This window comes from Ranitomeya imitator, chromosome 4, assembly GCF_032444005.1.
Source record: "Ranitomeya imitator isolate aRanImi1 chromosome 4, aRanImi1.pri, whole genome shotgun sequence".
Taxonomy (NCBI): domain Eukaryota; kingdom Metazoa; phylum Chordata; class Amphibia; order Anura; family Dendrobatidae; genus Ranitomeya; species Ranitomeya imitator.
Window position 1 is genome coordinate 24,065,730 of NC_091285.1, and position 19,576 is coordinate 24,085,305.

Below are 19,576 nucleotides of genomic sequence, written 5' to 3' on the forward strand. Positions count from 1 at the left end.
CTGGAAGCTCTGGGACGCAGAGGGTGTACCTCCGTGCCGTTAGTTCGGTGCGGAGGGTCTTTTTGCCCCCTTTGCGTGGTCTTTGTAGGGTTTTGTGTTGACCGCAAAGTTACCTTTCCTATCCTCGCTCTGTTCAGAAAGTTGGGCCTCACTTTGCTAAATCTATTTCATCTCTACGTTTGTCTTTTCATCTTAACTCACAGTCATTATATGTGGGGGCTGCCTTTTCCTTTGGGGTATTTCTCTGAGGCAAGGTAGGCTTATTTTCTATCTTCAGGCTAGCTAGTTTCTCAGGCCGTGCCGAGTTGCATAGGGAGCGTCAGGCGCAATCCACGGCTGCCTTTAGTGTGGTTGGAGAGGATTAGGAATTGCGGTCAACAGAGTTCCCACGTCTCAGAGCTCGTTCTTGTTTTTTGGGTTATTGCCAGGTCACTGTATGTGCGCTGACCTCTATGTCCATTGTGGTACTGAATTACCTTTCATAACAGCATTTATAAAGTGGTACTTGTAGGACTACCCCTCATTTCCTATCCTAAGGTTGGGTGATAAGTATCTGATCACTTCTGGTCCCATCGCTTGGACCCACACCATCACAAGAACATGGTTCTTATGTGCTTGAATGGACCAATGGCCACACATGCTCACTTCTGCTTCATTCCTTGTTTATAGGACTGACAAAGATGACCGAGTACTTTTGTATCAAGATTCAGCTTGGTTTTTGTATTGTCTGTTCAGTTCTGCACTAATATGGGCACCAAAAGTCCCATTTATCTGAGCATATAAAGAAATACTTGCTAACTCTTCTTGAATGTCCAGGAGGCTCCTTGACAAATGGATATTTCCCACATTTCCAGAGGGGCTTGCAAGTCTTTTGGATGCCTCAAAAGCCTTCTACAAAGTCCTGTAAAGTAATGGGTGGAAAAACTGTTGTGTTAAAGTAGTGTAACATATAAAAAGGGGTATTATGAAAAAAATTCATCCTGTAAAGACAGTTTGAAAAATTGGCAAGTGCAGTGGCTTGTAAATGTTTGGGCAACCCTGGCCAAAATTACTGTTATTGTGAACAGTAAGTTGAATATTAAATGATCTCTAAAAGGCCTAAAGTTAAAGATGGCATATTTCCTTTGCATTTTAGGCAAAATATATATTAGCCTGTTAGGGCTATGGCTTGCTAACTATCCTCATTAGGAAAGGGCAGGTGATGCAAGTTTCCCAGCTTTATAAAAACCCAGCCTCCTCTGACCCTGTGCCAAAAAACAGCCGTTATCGGTTCTTCTAAGCAGCATAGCACTCTGAAAATGAAAATGGTTGAGGCCCACAAAGCAGGGAAAGGCTATAAGAAAGTAGCAGAGTATTTTCAAGTTGCCCTTTCAGTTAGAAATGTAATTAAAAAATGGCAGTTAACAAGTACAGTGGAGGTCAAGATAAGGTATGGAAGACCAAACAAAATTTCAGTGAGAGCTACTTGTAGGATTGTTAGGCAAATTAGAACCCCCACTTAACTGCAAAAGACCTTCAGAATAATTTAGCAAAGTCTGGACTTGTGCTACATGGTTCTACTGTTCAGAGACACCTGTATGGAACAGTCATCAGAAGAAAACCTCTTCTGCATCCATACCATAAGTCAGCACCAGAAGTATGCTAACATCTAAACAAGCCTGATGCATTTTGGAAACAAGTCCTGTGGACCAATGAGGATAAAATATAACTCTTTGTCCACAATGATCATAGGTATATATGGAGAAAAAAATAACACAATTTCAGGAAAAGAAGCTCTCTCCAACCATTGGGAACCAATCGTGTTTTGGGGTTGTGTTGCAGACAGTGGCACAGCGAACATTTCATAGGTAGAGGGAAAAATGGATTCAATGAAATTTTAACAAATTCTTGATGCAAGCATAACCTCATATGTAAAAAAAAAAAGCTGAAGTTGAAAAGAGGATGGCTTCTACAAATGGATAATGATCCTAAACACATGTCAAGATCCACAATAGACAACCTCAAAAGGCGCAAGCTGAAGGTTTTACAATGGCCCTCACAGTCCCCTGATCTGAACATCATTGAAAATCTGTGACTAGACTGCAAAATGGTAGAGGATACAAGACAACCAAGGAATCTCACAGAACTGGAAGAATTTTCGAAGGAAGAATGGATGAAAATCCCTCAAACAAGAATTTAAAGACTCTTGTCTGGCTACAAAAAACATTTACAAGCTGTGATACTTTCAAAATGGGGTGCTACTAGGCGCTAATCTTGCAGGGTGCCTAAACTTTTGCATTGGCCCATGTTCCTTTTTTGTAATTTTTAAAATGTAAAATATGAAAATATATACAGTACAGACCAAAAGTTTGGACACACCTTCTCATTTGAAGATCTTTCTGTATTTTCATGACTATGAAAATTGTACATTCACACTGAAGGCATCAAAACTATGAATTAACACATGTGGAATTATATACTTAACAAAAAAGTGTGAAACAACTGAAAATATGTCTTATATTCTAGGTTCTTCAAAGGAGCCACCTTTTGCTTTGATGACTGCTTTGCACACTCTTGGCATTCTCTTGATGAGCTTCAAGAGGGAGTCACCAGGAATGGTCTTCCAACAATCTTGAAGGAGTTCCCAGAGATGCTTAGCACTTGTTGTCCCTTTTGCCTTCACTCTTCGGTCCAGCTCACCCCAAACCATCTCGATTGGGTTCAGGTCTGGTGACTGTGGAGGCCAGGTCATCTGGCGTAGCACCCCATCACTCTCCTTGGTCAAATAGCCCTTACACAGCCTGGAGGTGTGTTTGGGGTCATTGTCCTGTTGAAAAATAAATAATGGTCCAACTAAACGCCAACCGGATGGAATAGCATGCCGCTGCAAGATGCTGTGGTAGCCATGCTGGTTCAGTATGCCTTCAATTTTTTATTTTTCAACAGGACAATTACCCCAAACACAGCTCTAAAAGAAATTTTATCTTTAACTTTAGGCCTTTTAGAGATCATTTAATCTTCAACTTTCTTAACTGTTCACAATAACAGTAATCTTGACCAGGGGTGCCCAAACTTTAACATGCTACTGTATGTAATAGGGTAATGTTGAAAGTAAACCTTCAGGTTCTCTATTTTAAGGCTTATTTAAAGGTGTATTTATTTTTTTTTACCAGTTAATCTTACTATTTTTCTCATAGCCCTGCTGCTTTAGTTTATAGTCATTCTAACCTTTCTGCATTTAAATGCAACCATTTCTCAGATTAGTCCTTGTTGAGCTTGTGCTTACACACAGTAGCTTATCAGAACAAGTTGATAAGAAACTATAGATGTACTTATGATTACCTTAGACTTTTTGTTGATACGTCTACCTAAGCTGGAAATCTGTTAATGGAGCACCCTAGTTTCTTAAATAAATAGCTTTGATGACTGAACACAGAACATAGGTTGGGGGAAAACTAGAAAATAACACCAGTTTTATCTTGTCAAGTCAGTAGGAAAAGTTTTCTGACATACCTTGGTAGTGTAATGGCTCCCATTAGTAGTACCCACTTCTGAAAATCAATATCAGTCAAGCTCCAAATATAATATTGACCCTTTTTAAATGCCTTATTATTGATTTTTTAGTTTATTTGATATAAAAAATAAAGAATGTACAAAAAATTCAATTCCACCATTATTTTACAATGTTCCCTGAACACTTTAATAGACCTTTTTAAAGTTATTGTAAAAAGTGAATATTGTAGCAGAATTTCCAAAGGACAGCCATGGGGCCTTTGTGGAGCCCATGGCTGTCCCTTAAAACCTCCAGCATCAGTTATCAGAGTTCTGTAAATGTAATCAAAGAAGTTAAAGGGAACCTGTCACCCCCAAAATTGAAGATGAGCTAAGCCCACCAGCATCAGGGGCTTATCTACAGCATTCTGGAATGCTGTAGATAAGCCCCCGATGTATCCTGAAAGATGAGAAAAAGAGGTTAGATTATACTCACCTGGGTGGGCGGTCCGATCCGATGGGCGTCGTGGTCCGGGGCCTCCTATCTTCATAGGCTGACGTCCTCTTCTTGTCGTCACGCTGCGGCTCAGCGCAGGCGTACTTTGTCTGCCCGGTTGACGGCAGAGCAAAGTACTGCAGTGCGCAGGCGTTGGGCGCCTCTGACCTTTCCCGGCACCTGTGCACTGCAGTACTTTGCTCTGCCCTCAACAGGGCAGACAAAGTACGCCTGCGCTGGAGCCGCAGCGTGAATACAAGAAGACATCATCGTAAGAACATGGGGGGCCCCGGATTGCGACGCCCATCGGACCGGACCATAGCGGGACCGCCCCTGGGTGAGTATGATCGAACCTCTTTTTCTCATCTTTCAGGATACATCGGTGGGAGGCTTATCTACAGCATTCAGATTACTGTAGATAAGCCCCTGATGCTGGTGGGCTTAGCTCATCTTCGATTTTGGTGGTGGCAGGTGCCCTTTAAAGGTTTTATTCCCATCTTCTCGAGTTATTATCCAGCCACAGTATAGGTTTTAACTTGCTGATCACTGGGGGACTGAAGCCTTGACCCACACTAATTTTAAGTGCCAGCCTCTGAAATGTCCTGTTAGAATGGACAGCACTCGGCTATTTGCGACAATCCCATTTATTTTAGAGCCCAGTTCAGCGCTGGGAATAGCCCAATTCTGATGGAGTAATGGACTTAATTCCAGGATATTTTCCACCCTATTAGATTTCATTTTATAATGCATGTATGCTTAATAATTAAACTAGAGTAAAATTCCAATTTACCTTATATTTCAAACCCTGATATTCTACATTTGGCCTCCCGATATTTATTTTTGTACAGTTCTTTATTTCAGTGGTTTTCAAATACAAGCAATATTTATGCACCAAGGCTCAAGATGGTGAACATTTTTTTTCTCCTTGTAGTTTGCTTAATCCCTGTGAAGTGAAACACAAAACATGGCCTCTTTCAGACTATTTGTGCTAAGTAACTGACCCTTGGCCCATACAACCAGTCAGCCATGACATGGGAAAGTAAGTCTGTTGTGTCTCTTCCACTTTCTGGACACTGTCCAGGAATGGGAATTTTCCTGCCCAAGACATGTTCAACCATGTGTCTATGAAATCGGATCATCTATATTTTTGGAGACACTTTGTTATTTGGCCTCTTGGAGTAGTTACGGGTTAAATGAGTGGTTGAGATTTCCCCTTCCATGATAAGCCAAATGTGCAGCTCTAGCTCTTAAGACAGGTTTGTGAGCTCTTCTGCCAGTATCTATTCAAAGTCATTTTGTACAACAGAAGGCTTTCACTTTTCTGGGGGAAGACCAGCCAATGAAAATTCCACCCATTTTTGGAGAAATATTGGGGAATTCCTTACATTATAGTAAAAATTGTGTTACTTGGATAGGAAGGTTTGTCCTGAAATGCTGTAGTATTTCAGAGAAAACATACTTTGAAAAGCCAGTCCGGGATTAGGTTTCTCGAGTGACTGATTCAAGAGACCGGACAGCTTCTTCCCACCCTGCTCCCTTAGACTGACAGGTTGCTTCTTCCCACCCTGCTCCCTTAGACTGACAGGTTTCTCCCTATGCGTGTATAAGGAGACCCCTGTAAGTCTAGTGGAGCAGGATGGTGAGAAGCCACTGGGGAACTGACCTCTTGGACTAGTCATCTGAGAAGCATAGTCCCCAGCTAGGTTTCCAAAGAATGTCTTCTCTAAAACTCTGCAACATTTCAGAGAAAAACCAACATCTCTGATTCTTGCTGCCCATGGTTCAGGCGGCATGAATCAACGATCAGGTTCAAGTTAAGTTGTGATTGTAGTTCCTGTGCTATCCAGTCATCACGGGCTAACTACCTAAGTAGCTTAGAGTATTTCCAATCTCCGACATCTAACATATATTGACATGATTTTCCATATGCTATGACGTGAAGTATTGTTTTCTGCATGACATGAACAGGCTCTCACATCAGTCAGGTGATATTTTGGCTCACTTTTCTTTACAAAGTTGCTTAAGTTCATTGAGTCATATGTTCAGTTTGCCACTTGAAAGATGAAGAGGATTTGAACTCTAGTACTAACTGTTGGAAGTGGCAAATCTATTAGTCAGTTTTGACCCTTTAATGAGCCTTGCCCCATGCCTAAGGATAAAAGCCAAACCAAAATCTCAGTTTTCAGACAGATGTTTCTGACTTTTGCCCCTCATCAGTGCAAAGCATAATATCTCATTTGTCTGAGGGACTAGAGTGTAAGAGGTAACATCTCTCCTTGTGGCGAGTGACATGCTTTACATGCCAGTTGAGGTTTGTGGGCATTCGTTTTTGCATAGCACTCTTAACGTCCAGTCAGCACTCCTTGGGTTGCGTTCTGGAATGTGACTCGGCTATTGCAACACCCTGATACTTTTCTTTTTCAGATGTTCAGATGTAGATTTCCTGGTGTACTTGGGATCATTGTCCTGTTGCACGACCCAGTTTTTGCCAAGCTTTAACCTTTGGCTTGCTGGCTTCACTCTTTGCTCTTGGATAATTTGATATACAGAGGAGTTCAAAGACAGCAAGTTGTACTGAATGTAAATAATCTTGTGAATAATCTTTCTCACTGTAGAATGATGGACTCCCAATTGCTTGGATATGGTCTTATAACCTTTCCAAGATTAATGAGCAGCAGCAATTGGACCTCTAAGATCATGATATCTATTCTCAATGGGTTGATAAACAAGTTGGATGTTGGCCTGTCTAAATGCAACTTTATTCTCACCTATGGGAGCGTCATTGAAGTTCTACCTCTGGTCTTAAAGTTGGATTTAGATGGAACTAATTCTCAACCTTTAGGGGTTACTCATGCTCTCTGTTTCTGGTAAAGTGAATTCAATGATGGTTCGTATCTTGTAGACCTTCAAGAATCCAGGTCCAAGATTATTGGAGAAAAGCAAACAAGGCTCAAAGTAGTCCAGACCTGGACTACCTAAGGCCTAAAAGAAGCATTCACCATTTTATGTTTAAGTATGACTCGGTCAACTCAACTTATAGATCTTGGATTCCTTTCTTCTAAAACTTTTGAGCAGGTCTCAGTTAAACATAAGTCATGAGAGCCGTCTTAAATGTTTGACAACTTTCCTGAAGCTAGTGATCACCAAAAAACCCCACCAATTTTTTTGTTTGGTAGCCAAATAGGGAAGAGGATACACACCTTTATCAAGAAACCAAGCGTTAGCAGTAAGACACTCAATGTGGTGGATGTACGCTGACTTTGAGAGTTGGATTCATAGTAGTGATTGGTTTGTGGTGGAAGCCATGTCTGTGGACCAGTGCTTGATGATGGATGGGTGGAATAAGAGCTTTTTTTTTTAAGGTTTCCAATTCTTTCCTGATGGAACTTTTTGGTAAGCAACAGCTGTAATGTATCATGTCCCATAACCCTTGTTGTGGACCTATTCCGTGTACGGACCTCTCAAAGTATAGAGTTGCATGTTTAGAATTTTCCTTGTAATGGTGCTTCCTAAGTGTTCGGTCCTTTAATGATGATAACTCTGGGTCATGTTCCCCGTATATTGGGTACAATTACACGGATTGTAATGCAGCCTGAAGTCCCTTCTTCCCCTTCCCCTTCCGTCTTTGTGCTTTTTGAGGGCATCTAAAGAACGTTGCAACGAGGAACTTGCATGTCTCTTGTTAACATGTGACAGAAGTATATATGTTGTGAGCTGGAGCATCAGATGAAGATGTGGATCAAAGTATCACTCATTCTCTTCTACCTCTAGAAACGTGCGCTGTGAACAATGGAGGCTGTGACCGTACCTGCAAGGATACGGCAACAGGAGTCCGATGTAGTTGCCCTGTTGGCTTTACCTTGCAGCCAGATCAGAAGACTTGCAAAGGTCAGTATCAAACACCACACTTGAAGTTTCAGTCTAGTAACATATTCTAGGCAAGGAGGACATTATATTGGAAATGAGGCCAGGATTACAGCGTATACAAGAAATTTGCTGAACAATAGGCCTTAGGCCAGGATTCTGTGAAATTTTAGGCAGAGAGCACATTGTACAGGGTGTTTTAGACAGGGCTGACAACAAACAGGAGACGTTAGGCATGGGGTACACTCTATGGATGTACAGAAATGCACAGTGCAGGAGGTTTTTAGCTTGGAAATCGAATGAAGGGAGGACATAATATAAGAAATGCTAGCTAAGGTTTACAGTGTGTAGGAGGCTTTACTTAGGGCATTCTCTGTACTTGTTATAAAGGAGGCTTTAGGCAGGGAATGCACTGTATTTACAGGTGGATTTGGGCAGGGAGTGCACTGCATGGTCGCACAGGAGGGTTTAGGGAAGGCATGCACTGTATGAATGTACAGGAGGCTTAAGGCTTGGAATGCACTGTAATGCTCTACTGGCTCTACAGGAGACTTACGGCAGGGAGTGCACTGTATTTACAGAAGGCTTTAAGCAGGGAGTGCACTGTATGACTGTACAGGAGTCTTTAGGCAGGGAGTGCACTGTATTGCTGTATTGTTATACAGGAGACTTAGGCAGGGAGTGCACTGTAAGTCTGTACTGGCTCTACAGGAGGGTTACGGCAGGGAGTGCACTGTATGGCTGTACAGGAGGCTTTAGTCAGGGAGTGCAGTGTATATCTGCAGGAGACTTAAGGCAGGGAGTGCACTGCTTGGCTGTATGGTGCTACTTTAGACTTTAGGCAGGGAGTGCACTGTATTTACAGAAGGCTTTAGGCAAAGCGTGCACTGTATGGCTGTATTGTCTATACAGGAGGCTTTATGCAGGGAGTGCAGTGTATAGCTGTACTGGCTCTATAGGAGGCTTACAGCAGGGAGTGCACTGTATGGCTGTATTGTCTCTACAGGCAGGGAGTGCACTGTATGGCTGTATTGTCTCTACAGGCAGGGGGTGCACTGTATGGCTGTATTGTCTCTACAGGAGACTTAGGCAGGAAGTACACTGTATGACTGTACATGAGTCTTTAGGCAGGGAGTGCACTGTATGGCTGTACTGTCTCTACAGGAGGCTTTAGGCAGGGAGTGCACTGTATGGCTGTATTGTCTATACAGGAGACTTAGGCAGGGAGTGCACTGTATGGCTGTATTGTCTATACATAAGACTTATGCAGGGAGTGCACTGTATGGCTGTATTGTCTATACAGGAGACTTATGCAGGGAGTGCACTGTATGGCTGTATTGTCTATATAGGAGACTTAGGCAGGGAGTGCACTGTATGGCTGTATTGTCTATACAGGAGACTTAGGCAGGGAATGCACTGTATGGCTGTATTGTCTCTACAGGAGGCTTTAGGCAGGGAGTGCACTGTATGGCTGTATTGTCTATACAGGAGACTTAGGCAGGGAGTGCACTGTATGGCTGTATTGTCTATACAGGAGACTTAGGCAGGGAATGCACTGTATGGCTGTATTATCTCTACAGGAGGTTTTAGGCAAGGAGTGCACTGTATGGCTGTACAGGAGACTTAGGCAGGGAGTGCACTGTATGGCTGTATTGTCTATATAGGAGACTTAGGCAGGGAGTGCACTGTATGGCTGTATTGTCTATACAGGAGACTTAGGCAGGGAGTGCACTGTATGGCTGTACTGTCTCTACAGGAGGCTTTAGGTGGGGAACTATAATAGTTGTTCTAGGCAGGACACAGAAGAGAAGACTTTGGGGAGCACTCTGTACAGGAGGGTGCTGACTTCCTCCATGGCACTGTTATAAATCATTTTTTGAGGTGTTCTGTGTAGTAAAACTGTAGCATGTTGATATTATGCTTTAAATAGCAGAAAATCCATTTAGTGAGCAGCCAGGAAATATGTGGCTTTCCCTTGATCGTGCCAGGGCTCCATCCAGACGTCCACACAGAATTACCGAGGTGACAGCCGGGTCCTGTTTGGGTGTTTGTCTGTTTGTTACGTCTTGAGCTGGAAGCAAATAACGCCTTCACACATTTCTAATTAGACGGAAAACCCACACACAAATATTTAATAGTCAGTTCCCTTCACGTAACGTTTCTCGAAATCTCCCAAAAAAAAAATAAAGGAATAAAGACTGCGAGACCTGGAGATATGAAAATAACTGTCCGGGCCTCATACGAGCACTGAGCTGTCATTCAATATAGAACATTCAATATGGAACATTCTGCCCCTTTTTCTACGACCTGCATTATGGCACCAAGGTCAAGTCTGTTCTATTTAAACTTTGTGAAATGAGTTTCTTATATTCGCGAGCAGTGTGTGGGATGGGGAAAAACTGCAGATGATGGGAAAATACATTTTATGAAAATTGTCCTTTTTTTTATTATTTATATTTTTTTACTTTATTTAGTTTGCCCCCAATACTTATTCGGCATCAATATATTCTCCAGCACAGGACACAGATTTTCATTACTTCCATCATAAAAAAAAAAAATCCTTACTTGCCAACATCTGCTTTGGTAAAATACTTGGTAACATAGCTCCACCTTCCTGTCCTAACCCAGGAAGAACCAAATTGGCAGAGAACACCCATTCTTAGGTTGAGCTTGGATAACCCCACCTCTTTCAGACATTACACATGCCCAAATTTTTTATGAATAAGATACTTCACAAATGAAAAAAAAAAAAAGTGGTTGGAGTGCAGCACGCAAATATCCACAGCCATCATTTTCTGCCCCACTGCATATATTTTTGGACTACTAAAAGAAAGCCTTCCAGAAGGTTTTGGTGGCTCTCCAGAGATTCGCCGATGTCCAAGATTCCAAAAGGTCCTAACTTTCTCCAGGAGCCTCACGGAGGTTCTGGTAAAAAGGCAAGTGTGATTAATTACCAACCCTCCAACCCTTAATGTTGTATAGACCCTACACGACATGAAGCCCTGCCGTGTTATGCAGTGTTGACTCCCTGCTTTCCTGGCCAGTGTACCGGACACCAATCCATAAGCAGTCAGTTTGGGGTTAAAATGAAAGCGGGTCCTCCAGAGTTGAGTGACAAATGGGGTTTCCATCATTTTTTTTTTTTTTTTTACCGGGTCCATGAAATATGAGTGAATTGATTCCCAGGACCTCCTGGTCCAGTGGCCACATCAGTATTCTGTGGTTGCCAGACGTAAGCCCTGTGAGCTGCCTCCTACTTACCTTTATCCCAGTTCCTCTTCTGATCAGCTGGCCTGGAGCAACATCATGCGTGCGTCAGGGACCAACAATTATTTTGCCCAAGGCTGATTAATCAAAAGAGGAGGCTGAAATGCCAGTAAGTAGGAGGTGTGTTGTGAATTCTGTTGTCGAACTCCCTCCTGTGGTCGTGAATGGTACTTCGGCGAGTTCTGGCCATGGACTCCCTCTGGTGGCTGTGAGTGAAGCTGCTGCTTCTGAGGTTCCTTACACAGGTGACGTGGTTTATCCTTTGGTTGGCTGCTCTATTTAACTCCACTCAGATCGTTACTCCATGCCAGCTGTCAATGTTCCTGCATTGGTTCAGTTCGCTCTTGAATCTTTCTGGTGACCTGTCTTCTCCAGCAGAAGCTAAGTTCCTGATAGTTATTATTTGTTCATTGTTTCCTTGTCCAGCTGGTTATCATGATTTTGTCTTGCGAGCTGGAAGCTCTGGAATGCAGAGTGGCATCTCCGCACCGTTAGTCGGTGCGGAGGTCTTTTTGCACACTCTGCGTGGTCTTTTGTAGTTTTTTGTGCTGACCGCAAAGATACCTTTCCTATCCTCTGTCTGTTTAGTAAGTCTGGCCTCTCTTTGCTGAAACCTGTTTCATTTCTGCGTTTGTGACTTTCATCTTTACTCACAGTCAATATATGTGGGGGGCTGCCTTTTCCCTTGGGGAATTTCTCTGAGGCAAGGTAGGCTTTATTTTCTATCTCTAGGGCTAGCTAGCTCTTAGGCTGTGAAGAGGCGTCTAGGGAGAGTCAGGAACGCTCCACGGCTATTTCTAGTTGTGTGATAGGATTAGGGGTTGCGGTCAGCAGAGCTCCCACATCCCAGAGCTTGTCCTGTGTGAGTTTAACTATCAGGTCGTACCGGGTGCTCCTAACCACCAGGTCATAACAGAGGTGGTTCCCTCATTTCTAGTCCCCATGTCTATTTAGTCTAGTTGGGCATGTAACTAGCGTGCTCGGGTGTTATCAGAGTATCTAGGGTCTGCTCAAGTAATATGCTCGAGCCCCTGAGGCTGCGTGTCTCACGGCTGTTTGGCCGCCACAACACATGCAGGGATTGCCTAACAAACAGGCAATCTCCTCCTGTGTTGCTGCGTGAATCGTGCAGCCGCTGGGGCTCAAATTTTTCAGGCATGCCCAAGATGATCGGACTACACGATATGCGCTCGCTCATCGCTGAATGCAACCAGTCATTGGCTTCAGAAATCAGCTCTTTACCACTTTTGTTAGTAATTAGCTGCAGTTGTCACATATCCATTCAGCCAGAAGAGAATGTAGAGCTCCAGACTTTGTTTCAACCCACTGGACATGTGACCGCTTGCCGCCACTGAGGCCAGCGATTGGCTGTGGTGGTCATATGAGATGAGTAAGAAATTTTAAGATTGTAGGAGGACCTGGGCACCATCCCAATGGACATGTGACAGCTTGACACCACCACTGAGAGTATGATTGGCTGTAGTGGTCATACAAGTATGAAGGTCCTAGGCACCATTCTAAGTAGAGCAATGAGATCGATAAGGTGATTATATTTTATTCTATAATTTTAGAGTACTCTGGATCATTTTTCAAGTATTTCGGAGGACGATTTTCATGCTTGAAGATGGGGTGACCAAGGGCAGAGGCTAGCCTTAGTCTACTTGCCTGAGACCAAGGAAACAGATACGTCTGCACCGAATTTAGTGAAACAGAAGCACTTCGAGCCGTACCAGCTGTAATGGCCTTTCTATGTGTTTGACCCCGCTCATGGATAAATTTCACAATACCTAGCGGATGAAGGAGAAGAGAACACATTCCTCTTATTACTTGGAGGAGAGCTTTTTTTCCTTACCGTGCAATCCTTGCTAATCTTCTGGCACATTGTTTAACTAGAGGGGTGATATCCAGGGCTTACACTAGGCAAACATGTCTTGAGCGGTCTGTATCAGTGCCATAGTTACCGGGGAGGGATCCGCGGCCCCGCTCGGGGCAGGAGAGAAATGTAACATACATGTGTTAGTATTGACGCATGCATGGCAATGTACGCATACTCAGCGCAGAGCCCAGGTCTTTAACTTTCTTAGATTTCCTCTATTTTTCTTGCATTTCCCCAAGTATGGGATTCCGTAAGACTCTATTCTGGGAAATTTTGACTTTTTTCTTTTTTTGTGTGTGTGGGGTGATGGGTTAAACTGTCCACCATTATATCACTTCTGCAATTCACCCTCACCCCCGACTTGTTGCACCGTCTCGTTCTCCAAAGAAAGTATAGTCTATTATATAGTTCCCTGGCACAAGAGAAAGCCTAATACAATGGAATAATATGGGCCCATTATGTGGACTGCACCTGTTTACGGAATAAAGGACCTCGTTTTAGCCAATTATTCTTCAAGGGTTTAACTGATGACAAACAGAACGATGGCTAAAATAACTGTTTTCTATACCATGACCTACTCAACTAGGTCTGTGTATTGCAACTATTGTCTATGGGTTTGTATAGAGATCCGATATAATCCTTTTAGTCCAGGTACTTTGCAGATGTCAGTCGTCTTCTCTTTTAAGCTTCAGGGGGTTGTCGGCTTTTTACAAGACCTTTTTTTAACAAGGATTCCCTAAAACAAACTGATTACTCGTTGTTCCTCTGCAGTAATTAGCAGCAATAAACTGAAATAGAGCAGTGAACTCTAGAAACAAGTGTTCGGTTTTTCGAACAGCGCTCCCAGAGTGGAAAGTAGGCATTACATGGAGCCAAATGTTGGGTCCTCCATTGAAAGACAAAGTGATGCTCTCTTATCAGGTTAATTGATGAAGGTTTCAAAATTAGGTTTTCGAAAACCAAAAATTTTTTTTTTTAAGTTTTTCTGTCCTAAAAAGCTATCATTTGTTTTCCATAGGGTTATGTCTTACATAGGGGGGCGACAAGGAATAGAAAGTAGGTAGAGCATAGGAATATCGAATCTGAGCAAACTCCAAGATCTTTAGAGTTAAGCGAATTTTTCAATTTTCGGTTCGGATTACGATTGCCGTCGAATATGGTTTTTGCAATATTCGCCGAACGCCATTGGAGTCAATGGGAGTAGAAATGAGCAAATATGTTCCGAAACGATCGTGAAACATAAATTCGGCATGAATTGGGTACCAATATGGCATGAATATGGTAAATTTGGATTCGGTGATCGTTTACTAACATATTCGCTCAACTCTAAATTCTTAACCATCTCTAGTCAAATTGGCATGAGATTTTGTCGATAGAAAGCTGGAGTTGGTCAAAATAAAGACTACTGAATATGGAGTAGGTACTGTTGTTGATGGGATGATGGTGTTTAAGACACCGGACAGACTGGGTAAAAAGGCACACACTTCTAAATTGAAAAATATATCAGACCTATAAATATAATATTGCTGTTTTGTCTATGTATATAGTATATCTTCAGAGCACTGAGCATGCCTTTTGCAAAGGATTTTTACAATGTGCTGGAACTGGGCGCCTGTTAAAGCAGTTTTGCCGATCATCTCCAACACCATTCAGTTTTATACCTCCCCCCAATAACGACCTCAGTGTTTCCAAAGCCGGATTAACATTACTGGATCATTTACACTATATTTTCTTAAGTCCCATAAAACTTTCTTTATCAGTGTCTCGTCCTCCTGTGCACCTGACCGCAACGTATTTGTTTGTCTGGGTGTCTTACACATGAGCCAAGCCACCGACATTAATATCTAACATTAGATGGAGATCCATGGCTGCAGAACAAGCTCGGGAACTCTTAATCCAGGGTATTAAAGACGTGAAGAAGTTGGAAGACGATGAGTATAAAACACAATAAAGCAATATTCCGCGCTGAGCTTCATCTCCATTCGGGACACCTTGGCTGATTCTAGATCAAATGAGTTTTATATTTTTCGCGAAGAAGTGATTGGACTTTAAAAGGGAACTTTACTTGCAGCTAACGTTACATAAATCAATAGTAGAGACAAAGATAAGACACTTTGTAGCACGGTATATCTTATCAGAGAATTCTGCTCCTTTCTCCTTTTATAAGCCACTTCTTTCCTTCCTCCTGAACTCGCCATCCACACTGATAAAACAGATCATCTCCATATTACTTGAGACAAGACAGGCTACAAACTCGTGGGGAAGTGGTTACACCACTTATAATACTCTTACGAGGAGTGCGGCAGAGGGAGACAGAAAGATTGTGCTGAGCTTTCTAACAAGTCTTTTACCTCGTCTTAGAGCTGAATTCACATTGGCACTGCTCAGTAGTGCTGTATAATGTATTCCAGGCTGCTGCTTCTTCGCTCTGTGTGCTACCCAAGGAACGAAGAGCAGGGATCCCTTCCCGTGTGCTTTGTTGTGTATGGAAGACGTCAGAAGAGCTAGCTTCCTCTCACCAGCTCAGAATCAATTGCAAATTAAGAGAGAGCCCGCAGAGGGGAAAACTGGTGAAAATGCAGCATGGAAGTCATGTACTGGTGCAAAATAAGTTACTTGAAAGTACAGTTGCCCTTTAAAACCGTTGAATGGATTGGGAAAAAAAAGGGCGAACAGCGCTACTCTTGACGATGGGCTTGCTGCATTATTACAGCAATTAATGATGCTGTATTGAGATTACTCTGTGGACAAAAGCAGCACTATTTCTAGAAAATGTAAACCCTTATTTCTTGGATAGCCTGTTAAATTATTCAAATGCAATGAATGTTATACCTACCGAAGTATACCAGCCAGAAATACACCTATAGGAGCTGCAACCAACGGATGACTTGTGACTCCTCTCCTAACAATACAGACATTACAAGTCAATTGTTGTTTATTTAAAGGGAACCTGTTACTAGATTGCATGATTGCAGACAGGTATGTTTTACTGTCCCCACCTGATGCACACTATCCCTGGTCGGCATATCAAAGTATCAGCTGGCTAGTCCGAGGCTGGTCGCCGGCCGGCTTCTTCCCACTTCACTTTGGCTGGAGTGACAGTCAGTCGTATGCACTGACCAATGCCACTATATAGGGGCAAACAAGCATTAATACTGTCATGCTGTGACGGTCTTCGGTAATGAAGGGGGCCTCAAACCATCACTGAGACTGGGACCCTAACTATCCCTGTCCCGGGGGTACTCTTGAAGGTAGAGAGGCCCGAGTCTCCGACCTTACTATGCTCCCGTTAAACCCTAATCTGCACCCTCCCCCACCCCATGAGGCACTGGACAGAAATATAAGGTAAACAAGACGCAAAGACAAAACGGAGATAACAGAAAAAGCACAAACCAACAATAGGGAGGAGGACAGGGAGAAATAAACTAAATGGGAACCGGGACCAGGAGATAGACACACACGTACTACAGCAAACCACAGAACACTACTACAACAACTCTACTCCAACCACTTAGCTTTAGCACACAGCACAGGAAGACAAATCTTTTATCGGCAGGGACAAGAAAGTCTGACAAGTTTTTATAGGAAGAGGTAATGACCAGATCAGAAGCAGCTGAAATAGATCTGCACGTTTCTGACCAGCATAGAAAGGGTTGTTAACCTCTTCAGCACCAGAGGAAACTAAATCCATTCATAATATGGAACACAAAACACACCATCTCTAAAGAAGACCTGTGATTCGTTATCCGACATGACCGTCTAACTCCAGGTCTTCTAGGGGGACATGACACTCGTGACAAATGCGCCTCGATTATGCATGTTGTCAGTGGAACATTCCTGACTTACACGAGTGGATGTGCTGTCAACAATGATTGGGCTCATGCAAAAGGTGTGAACAGTCAGCAAGTTATTTGACAGCTGATCGCTTCCATGTTTGCACTGAGCAGTGATTGGGAACGAGCAGTATTGCCCCTTTTTCCAATTATATATCCATGCAAAAGAGCCCTAAAGTTGTTGCCACTCCGCTTTTCTAGGCACACCTGCTTGAACTGTCCTGTTTAATTCTGCCTCCCCCTGTCGACAGTTGCAGCGCCTTTTCAAAAAAAGCTCAAATGGAGCGAGTGGATCTTCAGTACCACACCCAATCCATAGACAGGTGCGGTACTATTTTTAGTAGGAAGCAGCCATAGTTTTTGGTTTCTTTTCATGTTGGGCACTCCTTTTAATTATGGGTACTCCCAAGATTTGGAGTTGTGTAACAAATGATTCGCAGGATTTTGGACCAGGAACCGTGTTGGTAGTCAGTTGCTGCCAGACCAGAACTCTACAAACCACCTCTTATCTGCTCCTCTTCTGATCAGTCACCCTGGCGTGACTTCTTTGTTGCGGCACTTTTCCCGCATGATGTCTTCAGAAGAGGAACTGGTAATGCCAGTTTTGTAATATTTTCTTAGTTCTTAAGGGGTTTAATGATTGAAAAAAAAAACATGGTTGCCTTCTTGAAGATTCCGCACCATTTTTGTGTATGGGTTGCGTCTAAAATTACATCTCAGTCACTGTCATACCAGACATAGCCTATGGGTAAGAGTTGCACTGTTCCTAGACGAAAGCCACACCTTTAATTTTTTGCCCTTGCCATCGGCTTTGTGTTTTGGCACGAAGAGTCCCAGCACACTGTGGCAGGCCCTTACTCTTATAACGTACAGACTTTTTACACGTAGCTGAGCCATATCGTTATCTGTGCAATCACCGCGCTCGAGATCACTCAGCTGGCTTTAATTTTGGATATTACACATCAGTTGGCAGAGGAGAAATATGCTGTTTTTGTTGTAAATAGTAGACCGCGCTCGAAAATCTCCGTCTCTGGGAATTGGAGCAAAAGAAAACAATAGGTTTGAGATTCGCTGTGGTCGAGGTGCAGCGTTCCCTTTCATCCAATTTTATTTTATTTTAATTTTTAAGAAAAATTGTCTGACTTCAAAGAGATGAACATTGAGGAAGGTTGTATAGAGGTGGGAAATAAAAACTACTAGGGCAGATCAGATATAGGATTTTGAGGGTGTCTATCGGCACTATGAAAGTATGGTGACCATACATGTCAAATCTAAATGGATTGGCTAGGGCGTAAAGGGGTTGATGAGTAGAAACAAGCTATTGCCTATCCATCGCGTGCATCTAACCTAACCCCAGCATAGGAAAGGATTTCAAATCTTTTTTTCTGGAAGCGTCGCCAGATCAAAGGTTGACTAAACATGTCCAGCCGTGGAAAACAATGGAATTCATGGAATTGATCATCTTTTTTTTTTCTACCCACATCTGATATGTCTCAGTCACTCCAGTAAATGAAGGTGGAACATAGCCCAAGGATTCTCTCTTCTGTTTTTTTCCCCCCGATATCATGTTTTCGCCTCCCCATTCCTCCTCAAGTCCAACATATATTTCGCCTACATTGTTCCTGGTAATGGCAGGAGTATTTATTTGTAAGACTATACGGGAACGTGTTAAAAACCCTCCCGCCTTACTCTTTATCCACCTTTTTATTTCAGACATTGATGAGTGCTTGGTAAACAACGGCGGATGTGACCACTTTTGCCGGAATACGGTTGGAAGCTTTGAATGCAGCTGCCAGAAGGGATACAAGTTACTGACGGATGAACGCACCTGCCAAGGTAAACGGGAGTCTGGGTCCCCAAGATTTCTTTCAAACTTTGTATTATCTAATGGGGAAATTTTCATCATTTGTGTCATTGAAGCCCTGTTGGGAGGCAGCAACTTTGGAGTGCTGGACAACCACTTTAATACACATATTGATTTCTAGATTATTGACATTGGTGGTATTCCAGCCAATTGTAGAACCTCTTTTACACTTCTGGTCAAGTGTGCCCAGGATGTCACTTGTGAGAGCAGCAGTTTTGACTTCAGAGCTGTTCTTCCTATATCAATTGAGAGATGGTTAGGAGGTAGCGATCATCTGGTAATGTTTGGGTATGCCAAACGCCCTCATCCATTTTTGATTAATGTCCTGATAATTTCGGACATTGGTCAACTGAGGGAAAGAAGGGATCAGCATGTTGACTTTAAGTGACTGATCCTTTTGTTCCTATAGAAGATAAACCATGGCCAGCAGCATTTGGCAGAAGGTTGGTTCTTTAATAGGTAGTTCAATGCTCGTTTACTGCTCTGATCACAAGGGCTGACAACCTTATTTCGAACAAGCGTTCTTTCAAATGACCGTTTGTCGATTCTCTGCTGGACAAAGTGCACATTACGATAGGTCAGCCGTGATGGTTCGCGGCAGAACAAGAATTTATACATCAGCTATCGGAGGTGTATAGGCATCTACAGGGCCAAACTGGCCATCTGGCAAATGCTCAAATGTTCTCAAGAAATGCATACTGTTAAAAGTTGTGACGGAGCACAAAGTCGCTGGCTTCGTCCCTTACCCCCCAGCAGGCCGCAGGTATCTTTACAAATACTGGTCTTGTAGTAAATCTTGCTTTCCTTCATCCAGGGTAATATTCGTAATATATCCTATCTGGTGCTTGGGGACAGTGACCGCATGGGCCTGTGTGATTTCACATGCCAGGGGTGAATTTCAGTCC

The 19,576-nt window shown here is 42.9% G+C and overlaps 1 protein-coding gene across 4 annotated transcripts in view; it reads left to right on the forward strand.

The window, feature by feature from the left end:
* Window positions 1-19,576, forward strand: part of SCUBE1 (signal peptide, CUB domain and EGF like domain containing 1) — a 224,751-nt gene that overhangs the window by 173,182 nt on the left and 31,993 nt on the right. For all 4 annotated transcript variants that reach the window (XM_069763370.1, XM_069763371.1, XM_069763373.1 and 1 more), the window contains 2 exons: window positions 7,739-7,855; window positions 18,521-18,643. In XM_069763370.1, coding sequence (XP_069619471.1) covers window positions 7,739-7,855; window positions 18,521-18,643 — 240 coding nt within the window. The remainder of the gene's footprint in view (window positions 1-7,738; window positions 7,856-18,520; window positions 18,644-19,576) is intronic.